Below are 24,496 nucleotides of genomic sequence, written 5' to 3' on the forward strand. Positions count from 1 at the left end.
GTGTAATTCAGATTTCATCTACAGGGAACCCGAGGAACCGAGGCCAACTGAAACAAATATTCAGCTGTTACAGCTGAACAGAACCAGCTTCCGGCTCATAGGAGTCAAAACGCAACTTGATCCAGGCCTGCCTTGTCAGCAGGGAGCTGTGCTCTGAGTGCGTTGCAGCTCAATGCACTGGGCCAAGCAGAGTAGTCAAGGCCAACAGAGCTGGGAAGTTGGAATGAGTAGTTTTGAAAGAGGAAGGATTAAATTCCCTTTCCGTGCTGTTTCCACTTCTTGGTGCCTGTCAGACATGACCATCTATGGCAACAGCACCAACGCATCCATGTGCGGTTTGGCCATAAGCACTGTGTGTGGATCACTGAGCTGAGCTGTCGTTAAAAGTAATGGAAACATTCACTGCAACGATTTCCAGCCGTAGCTGTGAAATCTGCCAAGTCTTGATATGCTCAGAAGGTGAAGGCTGGTGAATGCAGCAAATACACCAGCTGCAGGGAAAAGTACATGGACAAGGACAAAATGTACACACCTAGGTTCTGTAAGTTTAGCTAACAACATCTGTCTTGGTGAAGAAGAGTCTTTCTTCCCTGCTGCTTACATTCTTAGCTTGGTGGTTTGGATGTCAATGGTCCCTGGTAATTAATTACTCTGTTCTAATAAGACTTGGTCTGCCCTGAAGAAAAGCATTCTTGCAAACATCAGAGCTATTTCCATGCTTCCGCAGCTGCCACCAGTTCCATGTTTGACTCACCAACACACACCACAAACTCAGGCAGTATTTTACAGCGGGTCTTTATTTTCTACACTAACACAAAAGGAGCAAAAACGTAGCAAGGCAGTTACACAGCAGCTCACCAGATCCATCCTGTACTGTTTTAAAAAGTCAGAAATAACAAATACATTCTAAACTGAGTGAGGAAATCTTCCATCCCCCTTGTGAGGGGGGAGAACCAACTTTTCTAAAGCTTATAAAGTACAACGAACTGAAAAACATCAACACAGAAGCCGACTTAAAAGATTAGTAATGCATATTCCTTTCCTTACTATCAGAACATACTTAGCAAAATACAACAATGATTCTACCTCTAATAATACAAGAAACAGCCTTTTTCCTAAGTGTCCTCAAGCCACATAATAGTGTAATCTCTTATTTGCAGTCTCTTTTCCTAGACAGGCTCTGACTGGCCTCTATGGGGTCTGCCAGTTTGCATGAAAGAACATTCACTTTCAGTCCAGTTCTCCAGCTGGGCAACGAAGTAACCTGTAAAAATAATTAAAGGCCTTTGGTTTTGCTGCTGTATAGCACTTTGAAACATATTATTTTCAAATATCACCCAGCATGCTTAATTAATGGCTTTAGTTATACATATTTTACATTATTTTGTTCACAGGGACTCACATTTTAAGCTGTGTACTTGCCACTGCTGAAGTAAAACACTTCGATATTTTTTCCTGGAAACAGAGGCAGAGGGTGGGGGAGATGGGAGAGTAAGAACAGTTTTGCTAGGAAGGGCAAGCTTAAAGAAGGGAGTCAGTATAGAGTTGTTCCAGGATGGATAGTTCTGTGAAAGAGTAATCCAGTCCAGTGTACAGCATGCACTTAAAGTAATGAATATTGCAAGCAATAGCAGATCTTTCAGCAATTGCTCCAGGTACGTGAATCTAATAATGTTGCTTTATAAGGAGAATTGCAGGTTTTAGACACACCTAATCATGCTATTTCCAAACATACAGGTAACTAAGAAATACAGTTAGGTAACCCTGTACACCAAGCAATCTATTTCATATACAGACTAGGCCTCACTCCTGCAAACAGGCAGTGTTAGCTTTACTTGTGAGAAGCCTATAGCCATGGAAGTCAGTGACCGAGTGAATCACATACACGTGCTTTGGAAGTGCCAGCTCCTCCACCAGTATTAGCTAAGAACAGTTTTGTGCCTTTCACAGTTTGCCTGAAAGAGGCCTGCATATATCTGATCCTGCAGGGGCATTCCCAATGTTAAAATTATCACAGACTATTTACTTGGAATATTCAAAATACATTAAAATTTCAGCACAACTGACGTGGAATTCTTTAGTACTAAATATACCACCAGATGGGAACCAGCCACTGCTTTAAATCAACAGTGAATACTAACTTTAAAGTAAATCTTGCTCCGTTCCAGAAGAAGTTGCCATTTCAATGCAGTCTTCTTGTCTTCTGTTAGAGCAAGGAACTCCTGGACCTGTAAATAACAGAGCATCACAGAACGCTGCTCAGCATGTAGTTATAACAATATCTCTGCAACAAAATGATGACGAGAAGAAGATCTTACATATTTTTATACATTTCTAAGCTGTATTTTTCTGTTCTAACAGTGTTTGGTGTGATGTACATGCCAAGGCAGCCAGATTAATCAGAATAAATTGCAGAGTGTTTGAAACTCAAAGTTAAGGAATTCCAACTCTGTTCTCAGAGAAGTGTGAATTAATTGGGGTAAAGTCATGTTCACTCTTGCGTTTGACACATTTCTTATTAGCAGCTACTGACTTCTAACTTCTGTCTTGTTAAAAAGCCATATGTGTGTGTGTATCCATATGTACACACACATACACAAAGGACATTTACACATATTTGTAATTTTCATCAGTCTCCACAGCTCAGATCAAGCAAGAACCATCAAATTCATTTCCACTTACGGTGCAGCCTAGTGTTTCCTCAGCTACACAGTCAGACAGGTAACAAGAATAGAGAGTGCCTGTGTGATCTGTCAGATCAATGAGTATGTCAAAGCTCGCATAAGTTGACTTTGAGTCTGGAGAGATGTCACTGCAGAAAGTGCACGTGTTCGACATTTCGTTCACCACAAAATGGCATATTGAGCTGAAACATAAGAAGATAATTAACTCATATATGCCATTCCTCCCTGTTTGAAACTGTTTTCTAGACTGAGATATCCCAGGAGACTTCCCCTCTTAAAATTATTCATCTTCCAAACTCCGAAGTCTGAGATAAAATGGCCTCTCCTCTAGGAGAAAAAGAGCAACAGCTTCATAAAGGAAACTCCCTCTTCCTTGCTACCTCTGGAAGTCTACGCAACAGAAATCAAGTGGCATCCTCCAGAGGAGTTTTATTTCTTGTCCAGAACTTGACTAAAATATTGTTCTATCTAATTTGGGTCAGAGGAAGAAGGAGAAGCGCTTTTTAATATAATTTTAAAGCAGGCAGTTGCTTACCATCTGTTGCGAATAACTTTTGATGCATTATCATCAATGTCCAGAGTAGAAATGTAGCCATAAATAATGCCATAGACTGGGTCAAGTTTCCCATCAGTCTGTAAAGCTTTTTCCTTCACCTGTTTCACAGTATAAACGTCCACTATAGTCTCCACTGAAAGGTTAAAAGACAGGTTAAGTGTATCCTAGAGAAACGACACAGAAAAGCAGCAACAAAAAGGGGTCTTCAGATAATAAAAAGTAGATGATTTGACCTGTATCACCAGAAAAGCCCCATATGCCTTTCTTTTGAAGCAGGCTTATCCTTGGGACAGATAATAAAATAAAATCAGGAAAATATCTGATATTTAATCCTCATATCCCTCAAAACGTGTTCTTGTCAAAAACTTTCCCTCTCCATTTTTCATACTTACTCAAGACAGAGCAAACCCGCCAGGCAGGCTGCAAGCCAGCCCAGTCCCCACCCTGCTGGCAGAGCTGACACCATAAGGGACAACCCCAGCTGGAAGTGTCCATCCAGGCTGTACCTTAGTCTGGTTTCTGTGAATGCACAGAGCAAGAACTTGACATCCCAGCTGCACTATGAAACTGCGCTGTAGACTTCAATAAAATAAAAAAGTTTAGATCTGTGCTTACAGTTAATGCATTCTTTTGACTGATTGTCCATTTTATCTTGCAGAGCTCCTGATTGTGCACTCTCTTTTATAAAGCTGAAGAGAACATTTGCTTCTGCTGTTTCTTGAAAATGTATTTTAAAAGTTATTAATACATGTAGCATGTGAGAAAAACAGCATCATTGTATTTCACAACTTTCTATTCTGATAGCACGTTGTCTCTTGGAACTTTCCAAGAGATGCATTTTTCTTTTTCACCTTAACTGTTAGTCCTATGAGGAATGTATGAAGGCTGCTTGGATAAAATAAAATAAATCAATCAATAAATAAAAATATAAAAGACTGGAAGCCAAAAGCACTCATTACGTAACAGACAAGAGGCAGGGAACTTTCTGAGCCAAGCAGGCAGAAGAAACCAGAACTCCAATAGATTCCCTTCATCCATTCTGGTGTGTAACGATTGCTAATACCAAAGCAACACTTCCACAGCTCTTACCTGGATTGGTTGTAATGATGGTTTTTGATATCACAGTTGCAGTCATACAGTTCCTGAATTTGTCAAAATTTATTCTCACATCTGATGCAAATATCACTGTGCTCAAAAAAAACATAGCTGTTACTGCAGAATAAGCAGCACATGAGAAACTACTGTAAAAACATAAAAATCAGAATATTGTACCTGTTTCTCGGGGGATCCAACTCTGTGCAAGCTGGATAGATTCATTATCCCAACTAAATTAAAAAAAAGGTTAATGTATCAAAACGTTTTTGAAACAGTACTCAGTGTTCAGCACTAAACTAATAAACAATACAGTTATAATTCACTAAACTAATAATACAGTTATAATTCAATTGTTCAAAGGGGAGACAACTGGTTCGTTACACACACACGCAAATGAAATGCCACGTGTATCCACAGGCATCCAGTTTGCAGCCAGCTGGGATGGTTTATGTACAGTCTAATAATGGATCCCATGCCAAACAGGATAAAATAAAGGGCTATTAGATTGTCTAATATTATTTGGTGCAGAATATACCTGTAAAAATACCATGTGTATTTCAGAGCTTTGACAAAAGTAATTTCCAACTAAGGCAAATCACAGCTAAAATAACCGCTTATCATCTGAGACTTTTCTGTGGGAACAAGTTGATTGCTCACATCACCAGGCCAGATGTTCAGCCGGCTTCCCAAGGCTGGAATCCTTGTAACTGTGGATGATGAGACTAGGGTGAGGTCAGCAGCATCCCTCAAAAAACTTAATTTGATGGTTAGGCCCCTTGATAAAATCTCCTGCCATCCAGACTTAGAAGTAATTGAAGGAATACTGCCAAAGCATAGTTTTATTCTGGTGGGTTTTTTGTCCTTAATCCTTGAATATAAGATATAAGATATCTACTTTTCATCTACAATGCTGTCACTCAAGGATTTAATGAATCTTTGCCCCTACCTACAGCTCCACGAAGAGCAAATAGCACTGTTAGGGTAATTACAGTGCCATCGCACATTCTGTACTTTGAAGGATTCCTAAGTGTGCAGCCCTGTACCCCCACGTACCAGCACTGAAACAGGAGTATCAGAGGTGCTGCTGCAGATTGACATTGGTGGTAACTCAAGGGCTGGAAAAATTCACACCGCTGAAGTTTTTTAGCGTTCATGTGTATACATTAACTGTGTTAAACATTACACTGAATGATAATGCAGTTTCTAGGGCAGAGACCCAGTGCAATGCTATCTCGCTACTCCTATCTAGGGAATAAAGGTCATTTCAACTCTCGAGCAACAAACCCAGTGCAGACAGACCCACATGCCCTTGCATGTAGATAAGCCGTGAGTTTATTGAACAAACCAGGGGCAAAATGCAAAAGTCCCCGTGTAAACAAATCACTGCTTACAGGCACAAGTGGCATGGACATAGTCATGTTTGTAAAACGGATACAGGTTGAATATACAGCCAAAGTAGGATCAAAGTGTTTCTGTGCTCTCTTAAACATTTAAAAACTATTTCAACCTATTTCCATTCCACTTGATAATTCTGCTTGCTTTTAAACCTGAAGAGTGCTCCTCTTCCCTCTCTAGGTTGTTGAATTACCTGTGCTGCTGTTTTTAAGTGCCATTTCCTGAATTAGTTCTAATTTCCACCTTAAAAAATGTACCTATTTGAAACTAAGCTTTATTTTGCCACTCATGAGTCAGCAGGCTGTCAGCAAGTCATACAACTAGACAATATATATAAGGTCACTCTGGTGAGCCTCTTTTTTAAGCCACTGTTCAATGTACTTTACTGCCACCTCACAGTTTCCACGCAAAGAACAATACATTTAAATTAGGAGATAGTATTATAACAATATGTATTATAGTAACTATCTTTACTCACTCTTGCATTTATTTGTGTTAGTGAATTAAAGAACATTTTACCATACTATTGGAAAAGACATCTCTGTTTCATCGTACAACTTTACTTCACACCTCTGGCCTTTTCTTTTGTCTGAAGTCATGAAATACTTTGGCTCCCCAACCTTTAAGAAGAAAGAGATGCAGTCACTTTTCCACTACTAAGTGTTTAGGAGAATAAAAGTGATAATCTAGAAAACAGAAGAGTTAAAAAAGGGGAAAAACATGCACACCACTAAAAGAAAACCTGTTCACCACTAAAAGTCTGACAACAGTGATTTTACTTCAACATAAATGGACACATTTTATAAAAATTGATGGTTCAAGTATTTGTAAGTTATGTACTGCTTGCACATGCATGATTTCAAACAGACAGCTGATGTAGGACATATCCATTCCCTTTATTTCCCACCTCATGCTAATGAAAATCTTAAGAGGCTGGAATGGTGTTTGTAACTCAGCTGAAGAGACTGCTGACCCAAACCAGACAAAACCAGTGATTCCTGTCCACTCCGAGTCCCAAAATCCATACTTAACACTTCAGTCAATTAAGTTACCCATGGTACAGTAGGAAAACACTGCTCTGTTGTGACTCCCTGACTTACTGACATCACAGCTGCAAGCACATTAAGGATTCTTCCATCGAGGCTTTGTCCGTTTGCAGTGATATCACCCAGTGAATAATAGTCCTGCGGGTCCTTGACAGGCAGATGCAGCAGAGAAAGCAGTTTGGTGTCCATCTCATAACAGGAAGAGGTTTTGACCACTGAATGATTTTCACTGAGCAATAATTTGTAGCAACTAAACAGTGCACACAAAAATAACACCTATCAACATTTTGATACATTAACAGCGTAAAACATTAATTCAATTCACATGAGAAATAACTGTTGACTTATTCCTTTATTTTTTCCTTCAAGATATACAAAAGTTGCAGTTTATTAGTTCTAGAATTATTTTTTAAGAAATTATATACTTTTCTCTTATTGCAGACTTGTTATTGTGTTCTTGATACTTATGTAGAACTGAAAAGCCAGCACACATTGCTAGCAATGCACAGTACATATTTGTAAGCCTGTCAGCCCTTATCAGTCACTAAAAATAAAATCAATTGAATTGTCTGTAATGCTGGTAACTGAGAGGTTCTGGCATCATGACTTAAGATGACATTGCTGTAGCCAGACTGGACTTGGTAAAGTGCTTTCAAAAGCAACAGCCCAATAACCTCAGTAATATTTGTAACACACTATATCATTAATGAATGGAAATAAGATATATTCAATATATTCTGGATAAATACATTTTACAAATGTTTATGAAACCTGTAAATTTGGAGAGGATCTCATTTCCTCAGTGAAGTTTCTACCTGGCATTTGTTCTTTTACTTCTTTCTGCTTAGCCAGAAAGCGAGAATGACTACAGCAGCTGCGCATTTGCTACAAAGCTTAGAGATGATCGGCAAGCAAGAATGTAAAACGTGTAACTTGCCAACTTAATGTGCATATGTGCCATATTCTTATGACTGCCATATGATTAAAAATACAAGAATATGACCAGCTAGGAAAGAAACTCTAATTAAAGAACAGATGTATTAGTCTAACATCTACATCTTTGATATGTAAGCTAAGCTAAGACATATCTAGATTACAGCCTGTAGTGTTAGTTTCACACACCAGTTCAAATTGTTCAGATTTTGGGGAATACACTGAAACACGACATGTATACATTGCGTGATGGAAAAGGAATGGCAATGTTTTACCACATAAATAACGAATAGCATCACAGTATATGAAAATACCTTCTAGATAAACATGTGAATGGATTTTGACAAGATATACTGTTGAGAAAGCAGTGATGACTAACAAAGCACTTGGGAAAAATCAAATCAATTGTAAATTGTTTTAGTAGACTTTACTCAAAGAATGACATCTACTCTGTTTGACTACAATGTTCTTGCTTTATGACTTAATTCCAAAGACCATAGGCTGAGAAGTATATTTTCTTTTGAGATTATTTTCCCACTCGTGGTTGAGCACAGGTGGGAAAGTACAGCTACTTAAGACAACCAGCCCCAAATACCTCTACCAGTTGAGAACTAAAGCAAGTGTTAACTTGATCTGTCTGGAAAGAGCTACCAATCTATGCTTTACATTTACCTAGGAGTTATGGGGTTGAATTTTTCTTCCCTTTCTGCTTCCTTTGATTGAACTAAAGGATTTTCAATTGTAACTGAAACAAAACATTGATAAGTAAGGTTAGAAAACTGAATATAGATACATATCAAGAAAAACGGCTTCTAAAAAGGTTTGCTTTCAAGGTTGGTATGGAAAGAAAAAGATACATGCAGTAACGGCTGCTACATGTTTTCAGAGTGAAAGCCATATCTGTCCAGTCAGCTCACATGGTATCCAAGGTCCCACAAGAGCCCTCGGATATTTAATGGAAAGAGAATGACACTGAATTCTTGTGTGTGTACCCTTTATAGTCACAAGTTTTGTTCAAGCACTCTGATCTAGCAGCCACGGGCAGCAAAGTCTTTCTATTAACTCAATAAGATAAGAGCACATCTTGTAAATAAACGTAAGATTTTTTGTTGTCTCTTTATGAACAACCATAGTTGTATGCATAACAAAATGAAGACAAGGGAAAACACCAAACTATTCTACAGAGTATTTTTCATAATTTGTGAGAACTGAATATAACATAATAATTTAGATTTATTAACTATCGATAAAGGCTCCGGGTGGCTGTGTTCAGTGGATTTATATCTAGTCATTTTGTTGACATATTTACTGGTTTTGAATTTAAATCCTTGAAATCTTATTCCTTTCCTCTTTGTAACTGAATGATTTGTTTCTAATTAGACTGTTTTCTGAGTCCTAAGAGAAAAATATAGCAAAACCACAAACACAGAACACTGATTTACTGGGGAAAAACAATCCATATTCAAACAGAAACATGTTAAGAATAAACTGACTTACCACAGTCACCAACCCTGAAGCTTTCTGAAAGTGCTTTAATATACTCTTCTCTGCCCCAAGAAGTTACATTTATAAAATATGTTGGTGAATCACGGATAGTAAAGCTGAAGGTGTATCTTTCGGAGCCAATGTCTGCAAAAATAAACAGTACTCTCACAACTTGTTAGCCCACAGCTTGATTTCAATCTAGAATATGCATATAAAAAGTGCTCAGAGGCTTTCCTAGATTTTTGTCATGAATTCACTGCCTCAGTCTGGTGAGTACCACTAGAGGCCAGCAGACTGTTCAGTAAACACTGGTGATCATAAACGGGTCTGTTAGAGCTCTCAGAGTCTGCTCTGTGCTATCCCATCCATCCACACGGACCACTTTAGGTCACACCACATAAACTTACAGATTCAACACAAGAGAAATAAGAGAACTGCTCAGTGCAGATCAAAGCATGGACGAACACAAACAGGGCTAATGCATGAAGCAGCGCTATAGACGTGTACATGCTAGCCTGAGATTTGTAGTAGGTAGACACGTTTCTAATTGATTCTGTATTAACAATGTTTTAATCCCATTTTTTCTCCAAGAGCATATGATAAGATGAAGCTGGTCCCACTCAGACCAGCATTTACTTGCTTCGCTCCTCAAGACATCTCCTCAACATTCCTGTTTCAAGAGAAAATGGCTGTGAAAGGACTAAACATTTATACAATGGTTGGTTTGTATCAGTATCATCTGCTTCAGGCCCTGAAACACATCTGAGAGGGGTTATTTTTCCAAACATATTCTAATTGATAAAGGAGGTTTAGCCAAACTCACGTGGCTTTCATCTTTATTCTCAAACACACACAAACCATTTTCCAGTTTTATTCTACACATTTTACACCAAGAAGTCTCTTTATCATTTAAATATTGATTACAGTCATAGATGACAACTTATAATGTATAAGAAAACAAAGTAAAAACAGTTAAAAGGGACTGTACTTTTTCTGTCTGGGAAGCTTCTGACATCTGTTTTCCCAATAACCACACCAATTACATTCTGAAAAATAAAGAGATTATAGAATACAAGTATTAAATACAGATGCAAATGATGAATTAGGTTTCCTGGACTTGTACTCTACTGATGATAATAAACATATTTCTTACTAGTAGTCATTTTAATCTATTTATTCCATAGTGCTGTATGAATTAAGGACTAAAACAAACATACAACTTCACTTTAAGAAAAAGAGCGACTAATGAAAATATGAAAATAAATACATCTGTTTCTGTTTGTAAAGACAATGAGAGGACAAAAGTTCACCCAAAGCATTCAGAATTTTGGCTGTTCTACAGCCACCTCTCCTCAGGTAGGCAGCAATGTTGTTGTTTCACACTCTCTGCACAGGTCTCGGATCTCCTTCAATGCACCGTGAATGGTCTGGACAGGATTTATTTTACAGTTAAGCATCCTAAGTTTCCCCTGCTGTCAGCAACAAGATACACATGCATACATCCACAAGCAGGGCCATTTATCCTATCCTCATCCAAGTAACCTAAATTTCTACAGTACAGGTTCCTCTTCCTTGCTGTCTGTCTCTCAACTAACTACAAAGAGAGCTTTGGCTGTGAACCTTTTTAATGGTTCAAACCAAAATCAATCTTATTCTGCTTTGCTAAACCTGTATTTATTATGCAAAAGCACCCTGCTCTCATTTATCAAACAGAACTACTAGGAGCAAACACCCATGGGAAGTACGAAGCTGTGTGATGGGGGTTTTATAAAAGAAGCCCTCCTCAGCATAAGAGAAGAGCATTGCAGTGCCAGTCCGGGAACATCAGAGGTCAGCAAGGAGAGCCTGGATGCTGACAAGGACTGGAAGGAGAGGCTGACATTGCAAAAACGCAGGTGTCCTTCAAAACACGAAACACGTCACTTCTTTTCCACTTCACAGGTGCCCTGACTTGCTGGCTTTCTCCTTCAAGCCAGGGAACCACAAGGGGTGGCGAGCAAGGGGCAGTGTGACCACGTAAGAATCCACACAGGTGGATTTTTACACCTATCCACAACGCTGCCTAACGGACTTCACTGCAACAGTATTGACATGAGCTCAGAAAGTAGCCCTCGTGTTCCGTGTTTCTTTGGATCACTAGATGGAGCAAGGTAACTGCCTTACGCTACACTGATAGAAACCAACTCATTAAGAGGTTGCACGTGCACATCAGTTTAATATCCTAGCTCTTTCAATCTTCTGACAGAATACTTTCTATCTGTCCACAACATGCAGTGATTTAGATTAGGGTTTTAGTTTTCTATTTTTGGTTTTGTTTCTTAAAAAAAAAAACCCCACTTTTCAATTAAATCTGAGTGCGACACGCCCTGTATCTCACCACCAGCCAAAAGAGCTGATATTTAGGATGTCTCTTCACAGGAATTAAGCTGATGTAAATCTGCAGTTTCCAAAAGAGACCTCCTCATCCCCGCTGCGAGTATATTCATTTCTCTCACATTAGCACTAAGCCTGCACAGCAAGTGGCAGAAGGAAGTGATCTGGCTGGAAACTATTTTTGGGGGAGGGATGGAGAGAAAGAGGGTAGAAAAACTTCCAGAGATCATTTCCTTGATCGGTTTATTGTACAACTACACAAGCAGTGTTTTCACCAGAGGAGGAGGAGCGGAACAGGCATGCACGGAGGAAACGGATCATGCTGCCTTTTTTGGCAGAGCATTGCTTAAGGCCGCTCAACCAAATCACGAGACCACAAGCATTAACACATTGCAAGTTCCTCAGTCTTTGATCTGTTTCACTTCTACAAAATAAACTGCCACATAAAAAAAAAATACGACTTTCAACATTATGTGCTCAACTGTTTTAACATCCTAAACACATACAGATCATTCTGTCGTGAGATACTAGTGCTTTTTATAAAAATACTTTGCTATGTGTTGCTGATTGCAATGCTCGAGATTAGTTTTAGTTGTAACAGAAAAGCTTCTGACTTATTTAGTGAGTTGATGTATTTGAGAGTAACGGTGAATGACAGATTAAATTAGCTTTGCCGGACACCTGGAGTTTAAAACGTTGGAAGGAATACACAATACCACTGTGAGGGCATATAAAATTCTCCTCATTCACCCTTGTTCCGTGATTTCTTTTTCATTTGTTTAAAATAAATGAGAAAAAAAGGCTTAATTTGGGCCCCTCTCAAATGAAAAGCTGTGGGAACAGGAAAACTCCATTTTCACTCTCTTTATAAGCATCAGGGCTTCAGCAGAGCATACAGCTCTGCGGGCAGTGCATCTGTCTTAAGCTGCATGGGCAGATTGGGTTGCAACACATCTCATAGCACGTCCACGTGCAAATGCTGCCTCTGTTTTGTTCTCCTGGCTTCAACTCCCAGCAGCACCGGACAAGAAAAAGACACATAATTGCTGGTGGGCTACGCAGTGAAGGGTGGGAAATACTGCATCAGAGAATGATGTAGCATTTTCCGTTCCTTATTAAAACATCATCTTGAAGAGCAAAGAATGAAAAACTGGGCTTCCCAGACTTCCTGGTTTTCATTCAACCATCTAGAACTCAAAAGGAAAAAATACTGAGTTTTACAGCATGCTCCCCTGTTCAGCTCTTACTCCAGTGATAACTGTCCGATCAGGACAACAGCAGCAACAAAATCGTACTCAAACATCTGCATGAATCTACCAACTACAGATCTTTGCTGTTTAAGTTTGCTTTATGGTTCACCCTACACAAGCAAAACCCTTAGCTCCTTACAAACCGACAACCACAAAATCTGCTTTTTGTTCTAAAGAAACAGAAGTAATTCTATCTGACCTGTAACTGAGATGTTTTTCCAGTTAAAACACCAGTCAACATGAGTTTTGTCTGAAAAACTTGGGACTACGTTATTTAGGCCGGTGGGACTGAGCACACAAGTAAAGACTGCAGGATTGAGCCTTACATTGCTAGCTCGCAGTGGAAGACTATTGTAGGTTACAGATGTATTCTGGCTACATAATGCTGACTCTGTACATGTCCTTACTAATTCCACATTCATTTAAAACATTACAAAGAAGCCTCTGATACTCTCAGACATTGAATTGTCCAGTCAATATCTGTAGTTGTGGTATCCACATACTATGGACAACAGCATCAATTTTCATTTTGCTGGTTTATACACAAAGAAGGTAAGGTACTTCATATCTAACAATTACACTAATGCTATTAGTATCTAAATACACACCAATTACATAATTTTGCAGTAATATAATACAGTCATATACAGTTTCATTTCAGAACAAAAGTACTATGTCTATGAGACTTACAGGACGAGCTAGATTCGGATGCAGATCTGAAAGTGCAACAAAGTCCCGTGCTGAGCCAGAATAAGCCATTCTTTATCTGTAACTTGAGAAAACTAATTTAGATTTTTAAAAAATCTAAACAAATCACTCAGAACTATTCATAGTGAGGACAAGTTATTTTTTAACACAAATGTTTTCAGCTAAATAGCATCTGTCTTCAATAAAAACCATTTCCAAGCCATCTGAAGTAGACAATTCTTTATTGTTTGTATTTGGCGATGTAAGTTACAAATGTTACTATAACCACTCTACCTATGCTTCTCAAATAAAGGTCTGCAATTTTTATTTATTCAGCACTAAATGACTCCATTAGCACCAGCCTCTGAAAAATATTTACCCTCCTTCTCTCTGGGAAGTCCAACTGAATTTAATGAGGCAGTTCATATATAAAAGGCCATTTACCTGAGGGGAAAGAAGAGTGTTGGGTGGCAAACCACCTTAATTGAGGCTTTGGACTTTAATATTAAACTACTTTAAAATGTGAGTTCATTTCTTCTTCAAAGCAGAAAAGTTTGAAATTCATTAACATAAAATATTTTAAAAATCGGTTATTTTCGGGCTGCCAAAACGTTTCTGCCTGTCTCTGTGAACTACTGCACAGTCAGGTCCTCTCTATTGATGCCAAAGTCTAGCCACAGATGCTTTGTCAGCCCATCTGAATGCCTTTTATTATTTCATGGGCACCCTCAGAAACATTATTGATATTTAGTAAATAGTTGTCAGATTCTATTTTTTTTGCAAAAGGAACCATCAAGTTGTCCAGATCTTAATAACCTCTAATATGGGAGAACTGCAGACATTTTTCAGAGCCCTGTTCAAACTTTATGACAAGAGTCCTGAATAGCTTTTGCAGTCTTTATACCTGGCAGCTCGCGTGAGAATTTTTAACCATTTAATTAAGCAGCAGTATAACCATTTGATCACATAGTAGAAAAGAAACTGTTTACACTATTAAAAAAAAAAAAATAAAAGGAAGCCATATCAGAGAACAAAGCCATTGTTCTAAAAGAGTATTTCAAACCAAGAAAGATGTCCCAAATTTGCCATTCAAAACCTACTAGCAATCATAGAATGATTTGGGTTGGAAGGGGCCTTAAAGATCACCCAGTTCCATGGGCAGTGACACCTTAATGGGACCCTCAAACCTATTCCCATCACATTACATGGAAGAATTTTTCCTTGCTTATGTAGGAAAGGCACCTCAGCTTTCCCTCCAAGGCACGTTAATATTCATAACTTCAAAACAAGTTAAATACTGCGAAAGACACACCTCGCACCACAGCTGAATTGGGTTAAAGGGAAACAGCACTGGGCACGCCTGTATCAAAGGAAGGTTAGAGAGGTGATTTAGGATTTAAACCCTAAATCTAAAAGCAGGGTACAAGCGCTGTCAGGGGAGGCTGCAGCATGTGCTGGCACCTGGGTTAGGGTTGGGGAGAGATCAGGGATCTCCCCAGGAGAGAGAAGAGACCTCTCCTCAACCACCACCCACAATCAGACCTGTGAGGAAGGACAAGATGGAAATCACAATTTAAAACATAAAAAGGCGTGAAGCCTTTAGCACCATGATCCCCATCCCAAACTGCTGCCTGGCACCACATGAGCTTGCACCCAAGCCACGCTGTATGCTACAAAGAGATTTTTCTTGCACACGCCCATCACCACCCTCAATCCTTTCCCTGCCGGAGCAACACATGGCAACCATCCCACAGAGGCAGGAACAGCACCACCCTGGAGGACGGGGAGTCAGGAGCCCTTTATCACAGCCCACTCACTGCTATGGATTCCCAGGGAAGACACGGACCCACTGAGAGGGGAAGGGAGTGTCCTGAAAGAGAGGCACAAGGCGCTGGGGACAGGGAGACAAAATGGCAGCCAGCGCTGTGGGCGGGAGAAGGAGCCTGAACCCTCCTGCCGTGGGTGACCTTCCACAGGCTCGCAAGGATGTTGAGGCTCTGGAACGAGTCCAGAGAAGAGCAACAAAGCTGGTGAGGGGGCTGGAGAGCAGGTCTTACGAGGAGCGGCTGAGAGAGCTGGGGGTGTTTACCCTCCAGAGGAGGAGGCTGAGGGGAGACCTCATTGCTCTCCACAACTACCTGAAAGGAGGTTGTGGAGAGGAGGGTGCTGGCCTCTTCTCCCAAGTGACAGGGGACAGGACAAGAGGGAATGGCCTCAAGCTCTGCCAGGGGAGGTTTAGGCTGGACACTAGGAAAAAATTCTTCACAGAAAGGGTCATTGGGCACTGGCAGAGGCTGCCCAGGGAGGTGGTTGAGTCCCCTTCCCTGGAGGTGTTTAAGGCACGGGTGGACAAGGTGCTGAGGGATATGGTTTAGTGTTTGATAGGAATGGTTGGACTCGGTGATCCGGTGGGTCTCTTCCAACCTGGTTATTCTATGATTCTATGCCTCAGCAAGGCTTTGGTGGGATCTGCTTAAATGAAGCTTCACTGAACAGAGCTGGAAAAGGAGCCTGCGCCCTCGCACAGCGTGTGACCTTCCACGAGGGAGAACGGCGTGAGGGCAGCTGTGGCTCCACAGAGCAGGCACTGGCCACAGCCCTGGGGCTCGGAGGATGGCTACCAAAAACAACCCCCAGACACCAGGGACACAGAGTCCTAGAGCTTTCCTGGAGCTGAGGAAGGGCACTTAGGCCTGAGGGATCAGCTCAGAGCACGACACCACCAGCAAGCTCTGCATTGGGTCCCCAGCCGAGGGATCAGAGCTTATTTTTCGCTTTCCCTTTTGCAAGTCCTCCACTCTGTGGGGCTTCACCCAAGTCCCCAGCCGTTCCTGCTCCATCCCTCGCTCCCTCTGAGGCAGCAGCCTCATCCCTAACACCAGGTTTCCCTGTTCATTTAACCAATCCAATTGCTTCCATTTAAACAACCCAATTGCTTCCTTTCCTTGCTCTTTGAAACAAAATCCCTGTATTTTCTCGCAGTGCTCCTCCGCAGCAAGCCCTGGAAGGTTTTTTCCTAACCAAATCCATCCAGCAGGATCGCTAGCGGCTCTCAAGTCCCTGGACTTAAAGCTGACAAAGCACCAGCCCAGGAGTCTCAAGCCAGACTCATTCTGTTATGATTATAAATGCACGACACAGCAGCAAGACAAAGCACATCACAGAAAGATCTAGAGGAACCATTCCCCTATTCTTTCTATTTTTTGTGGTAGCTCTAAGAAAAAACATTGCAGCCAGTATTTCATAAATGAATTAAAATTTATGGTTTAAGATATTATTTGTATTGATTTGCGCACAGCACTCCTGGGTTTACAGGTCCTGCAGAAGACTGCAGCAAGCCTTTTTGTCCATTTATATTACATATAAAATTATTTTTCATAAAATCGATACCCTTCACTTCTGTATCATAAAGAATTTTACTCCTGATGAGTTATTTTATGACCTCAAGGTCATGGCTATTGAAGTTTTTAGTGTAACCTGACAAATTCTGTGTTGACTCTGTATTCCAGGATCTTTCATTCCTTCAATTAAACAGCTGAAAACAGACACCACCTGTGCTCTCATATTTATTGTGTCACTAAAGCCCATGATAATTACACCTTGCTGATGACAAACAGCATGCCAGAGAACTGACAGCCCGGGTGGGGGTTTTTTATATCACCTTTTATATAATATGAACCACAGATCCAAGTTTGTTCCATAGACTTGAAGTATCCAGTAAACAGAATCAGGTAATTTTTTTGTTAGTTCTGTTTTTTTAATTATCTCAGGCTAATGAACAAGCAGAAGACAATGAACATAGTGATGGGATCTTAATCAAATGGGAAGGAGAACTTGAATACTAGCTGGAAAATGCTGACAAAGGTATAGGTCTCATTCTTACCACTGTGACTGTAAGGTGAACCAGGAAAAAAAAAACCTGGAATGACATCCGCAGGGTCTCCACCACAGCAGAGGGTGATAAAAGCAAGCTTGTAGCCCACAGGCTTGCAGGCGCTGAGCTTGTTCAGTATCTCAGCAAGGTTTTGATGAGACATAAGCTCCTGCTTAAATAGAGCCTTGCTGAACCGAGCTGGGATCTTGTGCTGCTGCCCAGCATGGTCACCACTTTCATTAGGTTTTGTCCAGGTTGAAGCTGCTTTTCTACCACAGGCATAAAGGGCAGGTGAAACCTGATGCTGCTGGTGTCCCAGGGCCACAGGCTTTGTCTCATTTCAAAGCCACCAGAACAAGGATGCTGTTGTGCACCACTCCTCAGCATCCCCATAGCCTCAGCAGACATCTAATGATCAGGTAGGTTTGTTTTGTGGTTTAGTCCCATTCCCATTTTCAATGCGTCTACATTCTGAAAAAGAAGCTGCTTTTTACTTCCCCATGATAGCTCCTGCTAGAAAAATGTTATCAAGGCCATCATGAAGGGATGCGATGAACTGGCCGCAAGCACAAAGGCAGCAGATGTGAGACCAGCGTTACTTCACTGGAAGATGTGATTAGACGCTGGATTTCTAACCTGCAGATTAGGCAGAATTCATTTGATTGCTACACCTGCCTCACAGCAATGCTGTGACTTCTGCCATTCGTACAGCATGTGGCACAACAGGGGTTGGATGGTGATCTGGACTCCTGAAGGTTACTGTAAACAAATAACATCTTTTTGGTGCTTATAATAAATAAATGTCTGCCCTGAATGTCTCCCACTAATTTACAACAACTGATTCTTTACGTTAGGAATTTTTGATACAAACACTGAAAACAGCCTGCAAAACCAAAAGTTACTCAACCTGTACTCAGTTTTACTCAAGCTTTCCTCCTCAACTGACCTCAAAGTGGTCTGTAAAAGAAATCAGCATCATTATCTCCCTTTAACAACTGGAAAAACAGAAGCAGGGGAAAGGCCAGAGGTGATTTTTGGGGGAACGTGCACCACACTAGGACCTGCTCCCCTCTCCAATATGAGCATTAGCCCCTGCATGAGAGCAATACTATTATTTCAGTTTTTTTGTGATCTAGTGCTTGATCCCTGAAATATCTGAGTGATTTTAACTCTCCAGCACCTCAGCACTCTGCTGGATTCAATCTGTGATTAGCAGACTCCCCATACTTGGCTGCAAATTGCACACTCCCTGCTAATTAGACCCTCATGAATGGATTTATTTAAATTATACTCATTGGCATGAATGTAATTGCACTCAAGGAGTGTAAATGCCATTTTGTAATTCACTTAGCAATTTGTTATGTGACTATCAGTACCGTTTGCACGCAGGGGAAGTGTGTCTCTGTCCAGTAACAGCAGGGATATTTCAGAAATCTTCAAAAGGTAAAAACAACATAAAATACTTGCTCTGTGAGTTTTGTGCTGCCCACAGCAATGACTGAGTGGGCTCATTAAATATTTTTACATTCTTAGGACCAAAAGAATCTGTAAAATGAAAAGGGCAAGCCTGTAATTTTATGTAATTTGCCTGACTGAATGCATTAAAAGCAGCAAATTGTTAAAGGTATTCAGTGTTCAGTGGCTTTGGCTGATACCTGAACTGGCTGTGAACCAGGAGCGTTGATGGAGTAATGATGGACATCTTCGGCAGCAGTAATGCAGGTGCTGATGTCGCCAACAGGTGCTCAGTGTGTGTAAGGATATTTAATCTAAATTTCTCCCAATCACCCAGTGAGTCATTGTTCATCACTCACTTCACCCGGCGTCTCCCCCATCCCAGTTCTCAGCACTGGAGTCATCCCAGTGCTATTTCAGTGGCATTTCCTAGCTCTGAGCAGCATCATGACCTCCTGCAGCACCGAAGAACACAGCAAGCTGGAGTTTTACTTTAAACTGAAATTGAACCATGGCTGATTCCTGCCTAATGTGTGTCAATTCTGGCTTCTTTGGTCCAGAAGACCTGAGGCTGCTGCATTCATGCAGCAGTGGCAGAGCGGTGCTTGTTTGCCTACGGGCAGCTTGGGCGCTGAACGCATGCATGAGTAAACAGGACCATGTGTCAAGGGCGTGGGTGGGGACACCACAGCTCTCTTCTGCATGAGGGAGGCCCTATTGCTGGCAAAGAATTAAAGAAAACTTCTTTCAGGTGTAAAGCTATGTGGGACATGCAAGTCTGCCCTTCCCAGCTGTCCAGAAAGGGCAGTTTTTTAAAATCGCAGCTGCTCTCAAGACAATAAAGTCTCCCTGTTCTTGCTGATAAATTCACATGAAACTGCTTCCTCATGGGCAGGTGATGAGCAGCATCTGCAGGGCCTGAGCACCGCAGTCGCAGCATTTCTGCAGCAGTCTGTGCTGAGGGAAGGCAGCAGCCTCTCTCCCCAGGGCTGGGCTCGGATGCCTGTTCATCAGCAAACTCAATTCTTAACTATTTCAACTCTAATTAATTCCTTCTGCAACATCTGCAGATGCAGAGCAGAAATGTCATGAGACACAGGCAAGCAGCACAACCCAGAGAAGAAAGCAATGCATTGACACCAGTCCAGGCACCAAAATCAGCTCATGTCAGGTGAGCTTCACCAAATCTTAGCAAAAAATAAACACCAAAAATTGAAATCTAAGACCTCCTGAGTTGTCACTAAGTAGCTGGTATGGGAGCAGTCTACAAACAAACATCCCAGAACTATTTCTTCTGTGTCTATTGTAGCAAAAAGTCAGAATAATATGTCCATATAGGAATTCACTGCTCAAAAACACTGACACAAGTCTTTTTTCTTTGCTTCTTTACCAGCACAGGGATACTCTACCTTGCTTTTTTGAAGATTAGGCTTTGATTGCCCACGATTTTAAAGCCCTCAGCCTGCTGTTTAGCTTGCCTGAAACTACAGAGGTAGGAAGGTCTTATTTTAGGAGCCTATGATCAGCATAGGAGCATTCAGGCTACCCAGCATAACTCCTGCACATAAATTCAAAATAATTTAAGTGAGGTCAGTGAAATTACTTGGATTTTCATCACTTTCCCCAAGACCAGAATTTTCTCCTCTTTCTATGATCAAACAAATGATGAATATTTTCCAAAAAGTCATCATGAATTAAAAATCCAACAATTAAAAATAGTTGTAGTGACAGCTCCCTGACACTGGGGAGGAATTTGGGAGGGGAAAAAAAGAAATAAAGAAGATATTTAGCATTGATTGGCTGCCATTCAAACATTTTCAGCTATTCAATCAATGAAACCCAAACCAAATATGTTATATCTGGATTTCAGTCTGAGACACATGATACTCAGCAATGCCAATTAACACACACGGGATGATCATCTTCCAGCAATACGACTGGGAGAAAGCCCTTTCAATCTTCAGTCACTCCAGTTTCCAATCAGGCTTAAAACTCCCACCCTGCATGAGCAGTTCATAATGAGGAAAACTTGGGACATAATTCTCAATGACAGATAGGGGTGGCTGTAAGAGAAAACTAGGACCTTAGAATAAAGAACATTTTTTCTCCCACCACAGAATTCAGTGAACAGAGCAGCAGTGAAATCCAAACAGCCCATCCAAGCTAGACTTTCCAGCAAAAATATACCTTTGATCTCCTGACTGAGCACTTCGTCCCAGCGCGGCGGTGGCAAACCTCCCATCGTCTCCGAGAGCCAGGACCACATCCAGCCCTTCCTAGGTAATCATGTGTCAACATTTCCACCATGCGCCTGGCTGCCTGTCAGCCAGCTCGTTAGAAAATTCCTGCAGACCGACACCGACAGTTTAAGTTTTTATCCATCAAAAACCCCAAACCTCCCCCCAAAGCCTGTTCAGAACACAAAGATACGGGGCCTAAACAAAACAGGACTTGATCAAGAAATTTTCCCTTAAGAAAATGAACGCTAGAGGTCAATCTAACAACTTGTCCCGGAAATACATATCCCGGGAATAAAATATTACAGACTTCTTCTGTGCACTGTACACCTCTCTAACTACATCCAGATCCACTGGCTTGGCAACGCACTTCATATCTAACAAGAGTTTCTTCTATTCTTCTGAATTTGTTCTTGTCTTGCTATACATCAGAATTTCCTTTCCTGGAGCTCACCCGTGTGATGGCTGTCCCAGCTCACATGGTTCACTAATGTACTTAACTACCCGTTTATGAAATGAAAAGGGAAATTGGCATTTGGGTGTGTAAATACTGGAGGCCAAACGCCTCTCTGGTGTAACTCTGCTGCAGTCGGTTGAATTAGATCAAAGATGAATGCAGAAACAGAGGAGCAGCCATCACTGTGCAGATGAAAGGCCATCTGACTCAGGATCTTGTGTCTCATGGATAAATCCGTGGTTTCAAAGAGGCAGCAGGGAGCCAGTGGAGAGATGGACTGGGGTGTGAATGATGAGTTTGTGACTTCCAGTCTCCAAGTCTGATCCCATTCCAAAGCATCTCCCATCTAATAGCAACAGGGATGACTTCATTGATTACTCCTTATGCTTTGTTCATCTCATCATCCGCTCTCAGATTCTGGAGGACCTTATAGCTACAAACTCCTGCAGGCTATTTAGACATAACACTCAAAATTGATTTGACTGAGGTTTTTTAATTTATCATTCTTAAATGCCCAGCCTTTCTGTTTCAGGGATTTTATTCCTCTCTCTTCCCTCCTTTTAACAGTAGAAATAAGGTGTAGCCCTGCCACCCTGCTTCAGCCTCCCCATTGCAACCTTCTTTAGCAAAACCACAGCTCCTCTCACTTAAGGCTCCCCTCTCAGCCAAACTCAGTGGAAACACGGAAGGAGCGTAGGCTCCACCAACACAGAGGCTGCCTCCACAAAGAAAGCCAAGGGAGATTCAAGGCACAAAAGTCAAGCGAGATGAAAGCACGGATCTAGCAAAGCGTGTTTTAAGCACAGAATTTCTCCCAGGGAGTCACTGGGACCACTCGTGTGCTCCACACTGAGCACATATGTGAGTGCTTTGCTGAACCCAGGCCAAAATGCAGTTCTTTATGAATGCAGGCCAGATCCTGTAGCACTGAGTAACACCAATGAGTAACATTTATTCACACAAGTGGTCTCTGTGGTGAAGGGCTGCCAAGTCCTGGCCCCGTATGACTTTTTTCTTTAGCAAGCAGCCGGAGCAGAACTCCATATGGCAACACCAACTCCTCACTCAGCAGCTTGCCTGCTGCCAGCTCCTCAGTGGAAAAGACCCAGTGAGGCAGAAACCTTCCAGCTCAACCTTCGTGTTACAATTACCTTTAAAAAACTGCCAGATAAATTCCTTAAAATTCTTCCAGGGAGTTTCTTCCTGCTTGTGGCTGCCTGTATGACTGTGGCGGTCCTAGTTGTGGTCAGCAATTATCTCCTAGGGCAGTGCCCAAGCCATTCCTAGACAAAGGTGTCTTCAGACACATCCAAAGGTTTTCCATCCTTTGTTCTCAGCTCCTCAGAGGCCTGGCACATCCCAAGGCTGCCACAGAGATGACAAGCTAGCTGGTGAAGTCTCTTGCACTCCTCTTCAGACAACCTAACCCTAACGTTGAGCTTAAGCTTATGGAAGGATGCATCTCCAGTAGCTCTTCTCAGCTAATGGACACAAAGGAGAGTTTCAGGGGGGTTCAAGAGTGGCTGGGTGCAGAGGTAGATGCCTTGTGCCACTATGCAGCTGTCATGCATTAATGCCCTTGCTCCAAGACAGTCAAAATTAGGCAGAGCTGAACAGGAGAGCTCCCTCCCCAACAGCATCCCTTATAGCTTGTCCCCAGAAGCTGGGGCTCTCAATGATTTGCCTTGATAGCTTTTCTTCCATTAAAATAAACAAGAGAAGATGCAATCACCTTCAGCCACAGGGGCTGCCCTTCCCCAGCGCTGTCATTCACCTCATCCACCTGGGAATTACTGCAGCCAAAGGCTGGGCACACCCAGAGGCTCTTCCTAGGGGCTGACAGCAGTGACCACAGCAAGGAACTCCTTGCCACAGCGAAGACACAATGTGGGGTCCTCACCAGCCCCAATGCCAGCTGCACCAGCCATAAGGACTCTCAGAGAGCAGCATCTGCCCATCCAGGGTCCCACAGGCGCCCTGTGCCATCTCCATCCTTCGCTATCCCATCTGCCGAGGGACTGTGCATGCAATTTCTAGCAAAGATCTGTAACAGAGGCTGACATTTCGCAAAGGTCTCTGAAGGTGCTGAGCACAGCACTTAAGAGATGTAGCTGCTGGTGATCGATGGGGAGCACAGCCACCTCTCCTTCCTCACCACCAGGAGCACCTCACTGTCACCTCTGCCACAGCCCTTGACACCACCACCCTCCTTGGAGGTTCTGGGCATACGACAAAGCCAGAAGTGACACATGAGCCACAGCAATACCTAACATACTGTGGGCTTACCCCAGCCAGGATCAGAGCCTGCTGAACACCCAGGCAGGATCAGGCCCACACCAAGGCTAGCAGTGAGACCAGGTTATGCTCATGGAGCCTTTCAGCATCCCCACAGCCTCAGTGCTGCCATAGCATGTGCAGATGCTGCCAAATCAATATGTGCGTCTTCCTGGTAAATAATTGTGTCAGTGGGATGTTAATGGTGCACAGTGCTCGTGGTGTCAAGGCATTCTTTTTTTTGCCAATGAAGCAAAGTCATTCGTTTCCCTCCCCTTTATCCCCCCCAAGCCTTCCCAAATGCACAAAATGGGCTCCAGACCCACCTCCTACAAGGAAATGAGAACCAGCCCCAGAGGATCACCCAGCAAGAAGCCTCTGTTCAGAGATCTGACGCCTCTTCAAAGACGGGGGAACAAATGTGCTCCTACCTCCGCTGATTTATGAAGAACGTCTGCATCAGCGATGAGGGGGAAATGCTTAAATGCTACCAGAGGGAAGGGGAACAGAGTGCTTGCCGTCTGCGCTTAGGGGGTTGCATTGAATAACCCTTCTATTTATTATAGTTTGTTTTCATATAATTAGATCTATATTGCATTTTGAAGGAAAACAAACAACCTAGTGACTGCAGCACATGCTGCTGGATTATGTGCTCGCTAGGAAAATAAACACTGGTGCCACCATCGGGGCCAGCT

At 41.9% G+C, this 24,496-nt stretch overlaps 1 protein-coding gene across 2 annotated transcripts; it reads right to left on the reverse strand.

The window, feature by feature from the left end:
* Window positions 1-848: 848 nt before the first annotated feature.
* Window positions 849-24,177, reverse strand: MEIOB (meiosis specific with OB-fold). 2 transcript variants are annotated; one of them, XM_069869843.1, is made up of 11 exons: window positions 24,128-24,177; window positions 9,207-9,338; window positions 6,831-7,026; window positions 6,250-6,350; window positions 4,513-4,565; window positions 4,330-4,425; window positions 3,856-3,957; window positions 3,220-3,373; window positions 2,683-2,866; window positions 2,142-2,228; window positions 849-1,264 (listed from the first exon to the last, which is right to left on the reverse strand). In XM_069869843.1, the coding sequence occupies exons 3-11, from the start codon at window positions 6,963-6,965 to the stop codon at window positions 1,151-1,153; spliced, it is 1,026 nt and encodes a 341-aa protein (XP_069725944.1). In that variant the 5' UTR covers window positions 6,966-7,026; window positions 9,207-9,338; window positions 24,128-24,177; the 3' UTR covers window positions 849-1,150. The 2 variants fall into 2 exon arrangements, with proteins under 2 accessions (XP_069725944.1, XP_069725945.1); XM_069869844.1 differs by lacking the exons at window positions 9,207-9,338; window positions 24,128-24,177 and having other exon boundaries at window positions 6,763-6,956.
* Window positions 24,178-24,496: the final 319 nt, after the last annotated feature.

This window comes from Phaenicophaeus curvirostris, chromosome 16, assembly GCF_032191515.1.
Source record: "Phaenicophaeus curvirostris isolate KB17595 chromosome 16, BPBGC_Pcur_1.0, whole genome shotgun sequence".
NCBI classification, from domain to species: domain Eukaryota; kingdom Metazoa; phylum Chordata; class Aves; order Cuculiformes; family Cuculidae; genus Phaenicophaeus; species Phaenicophaeus curvirostris.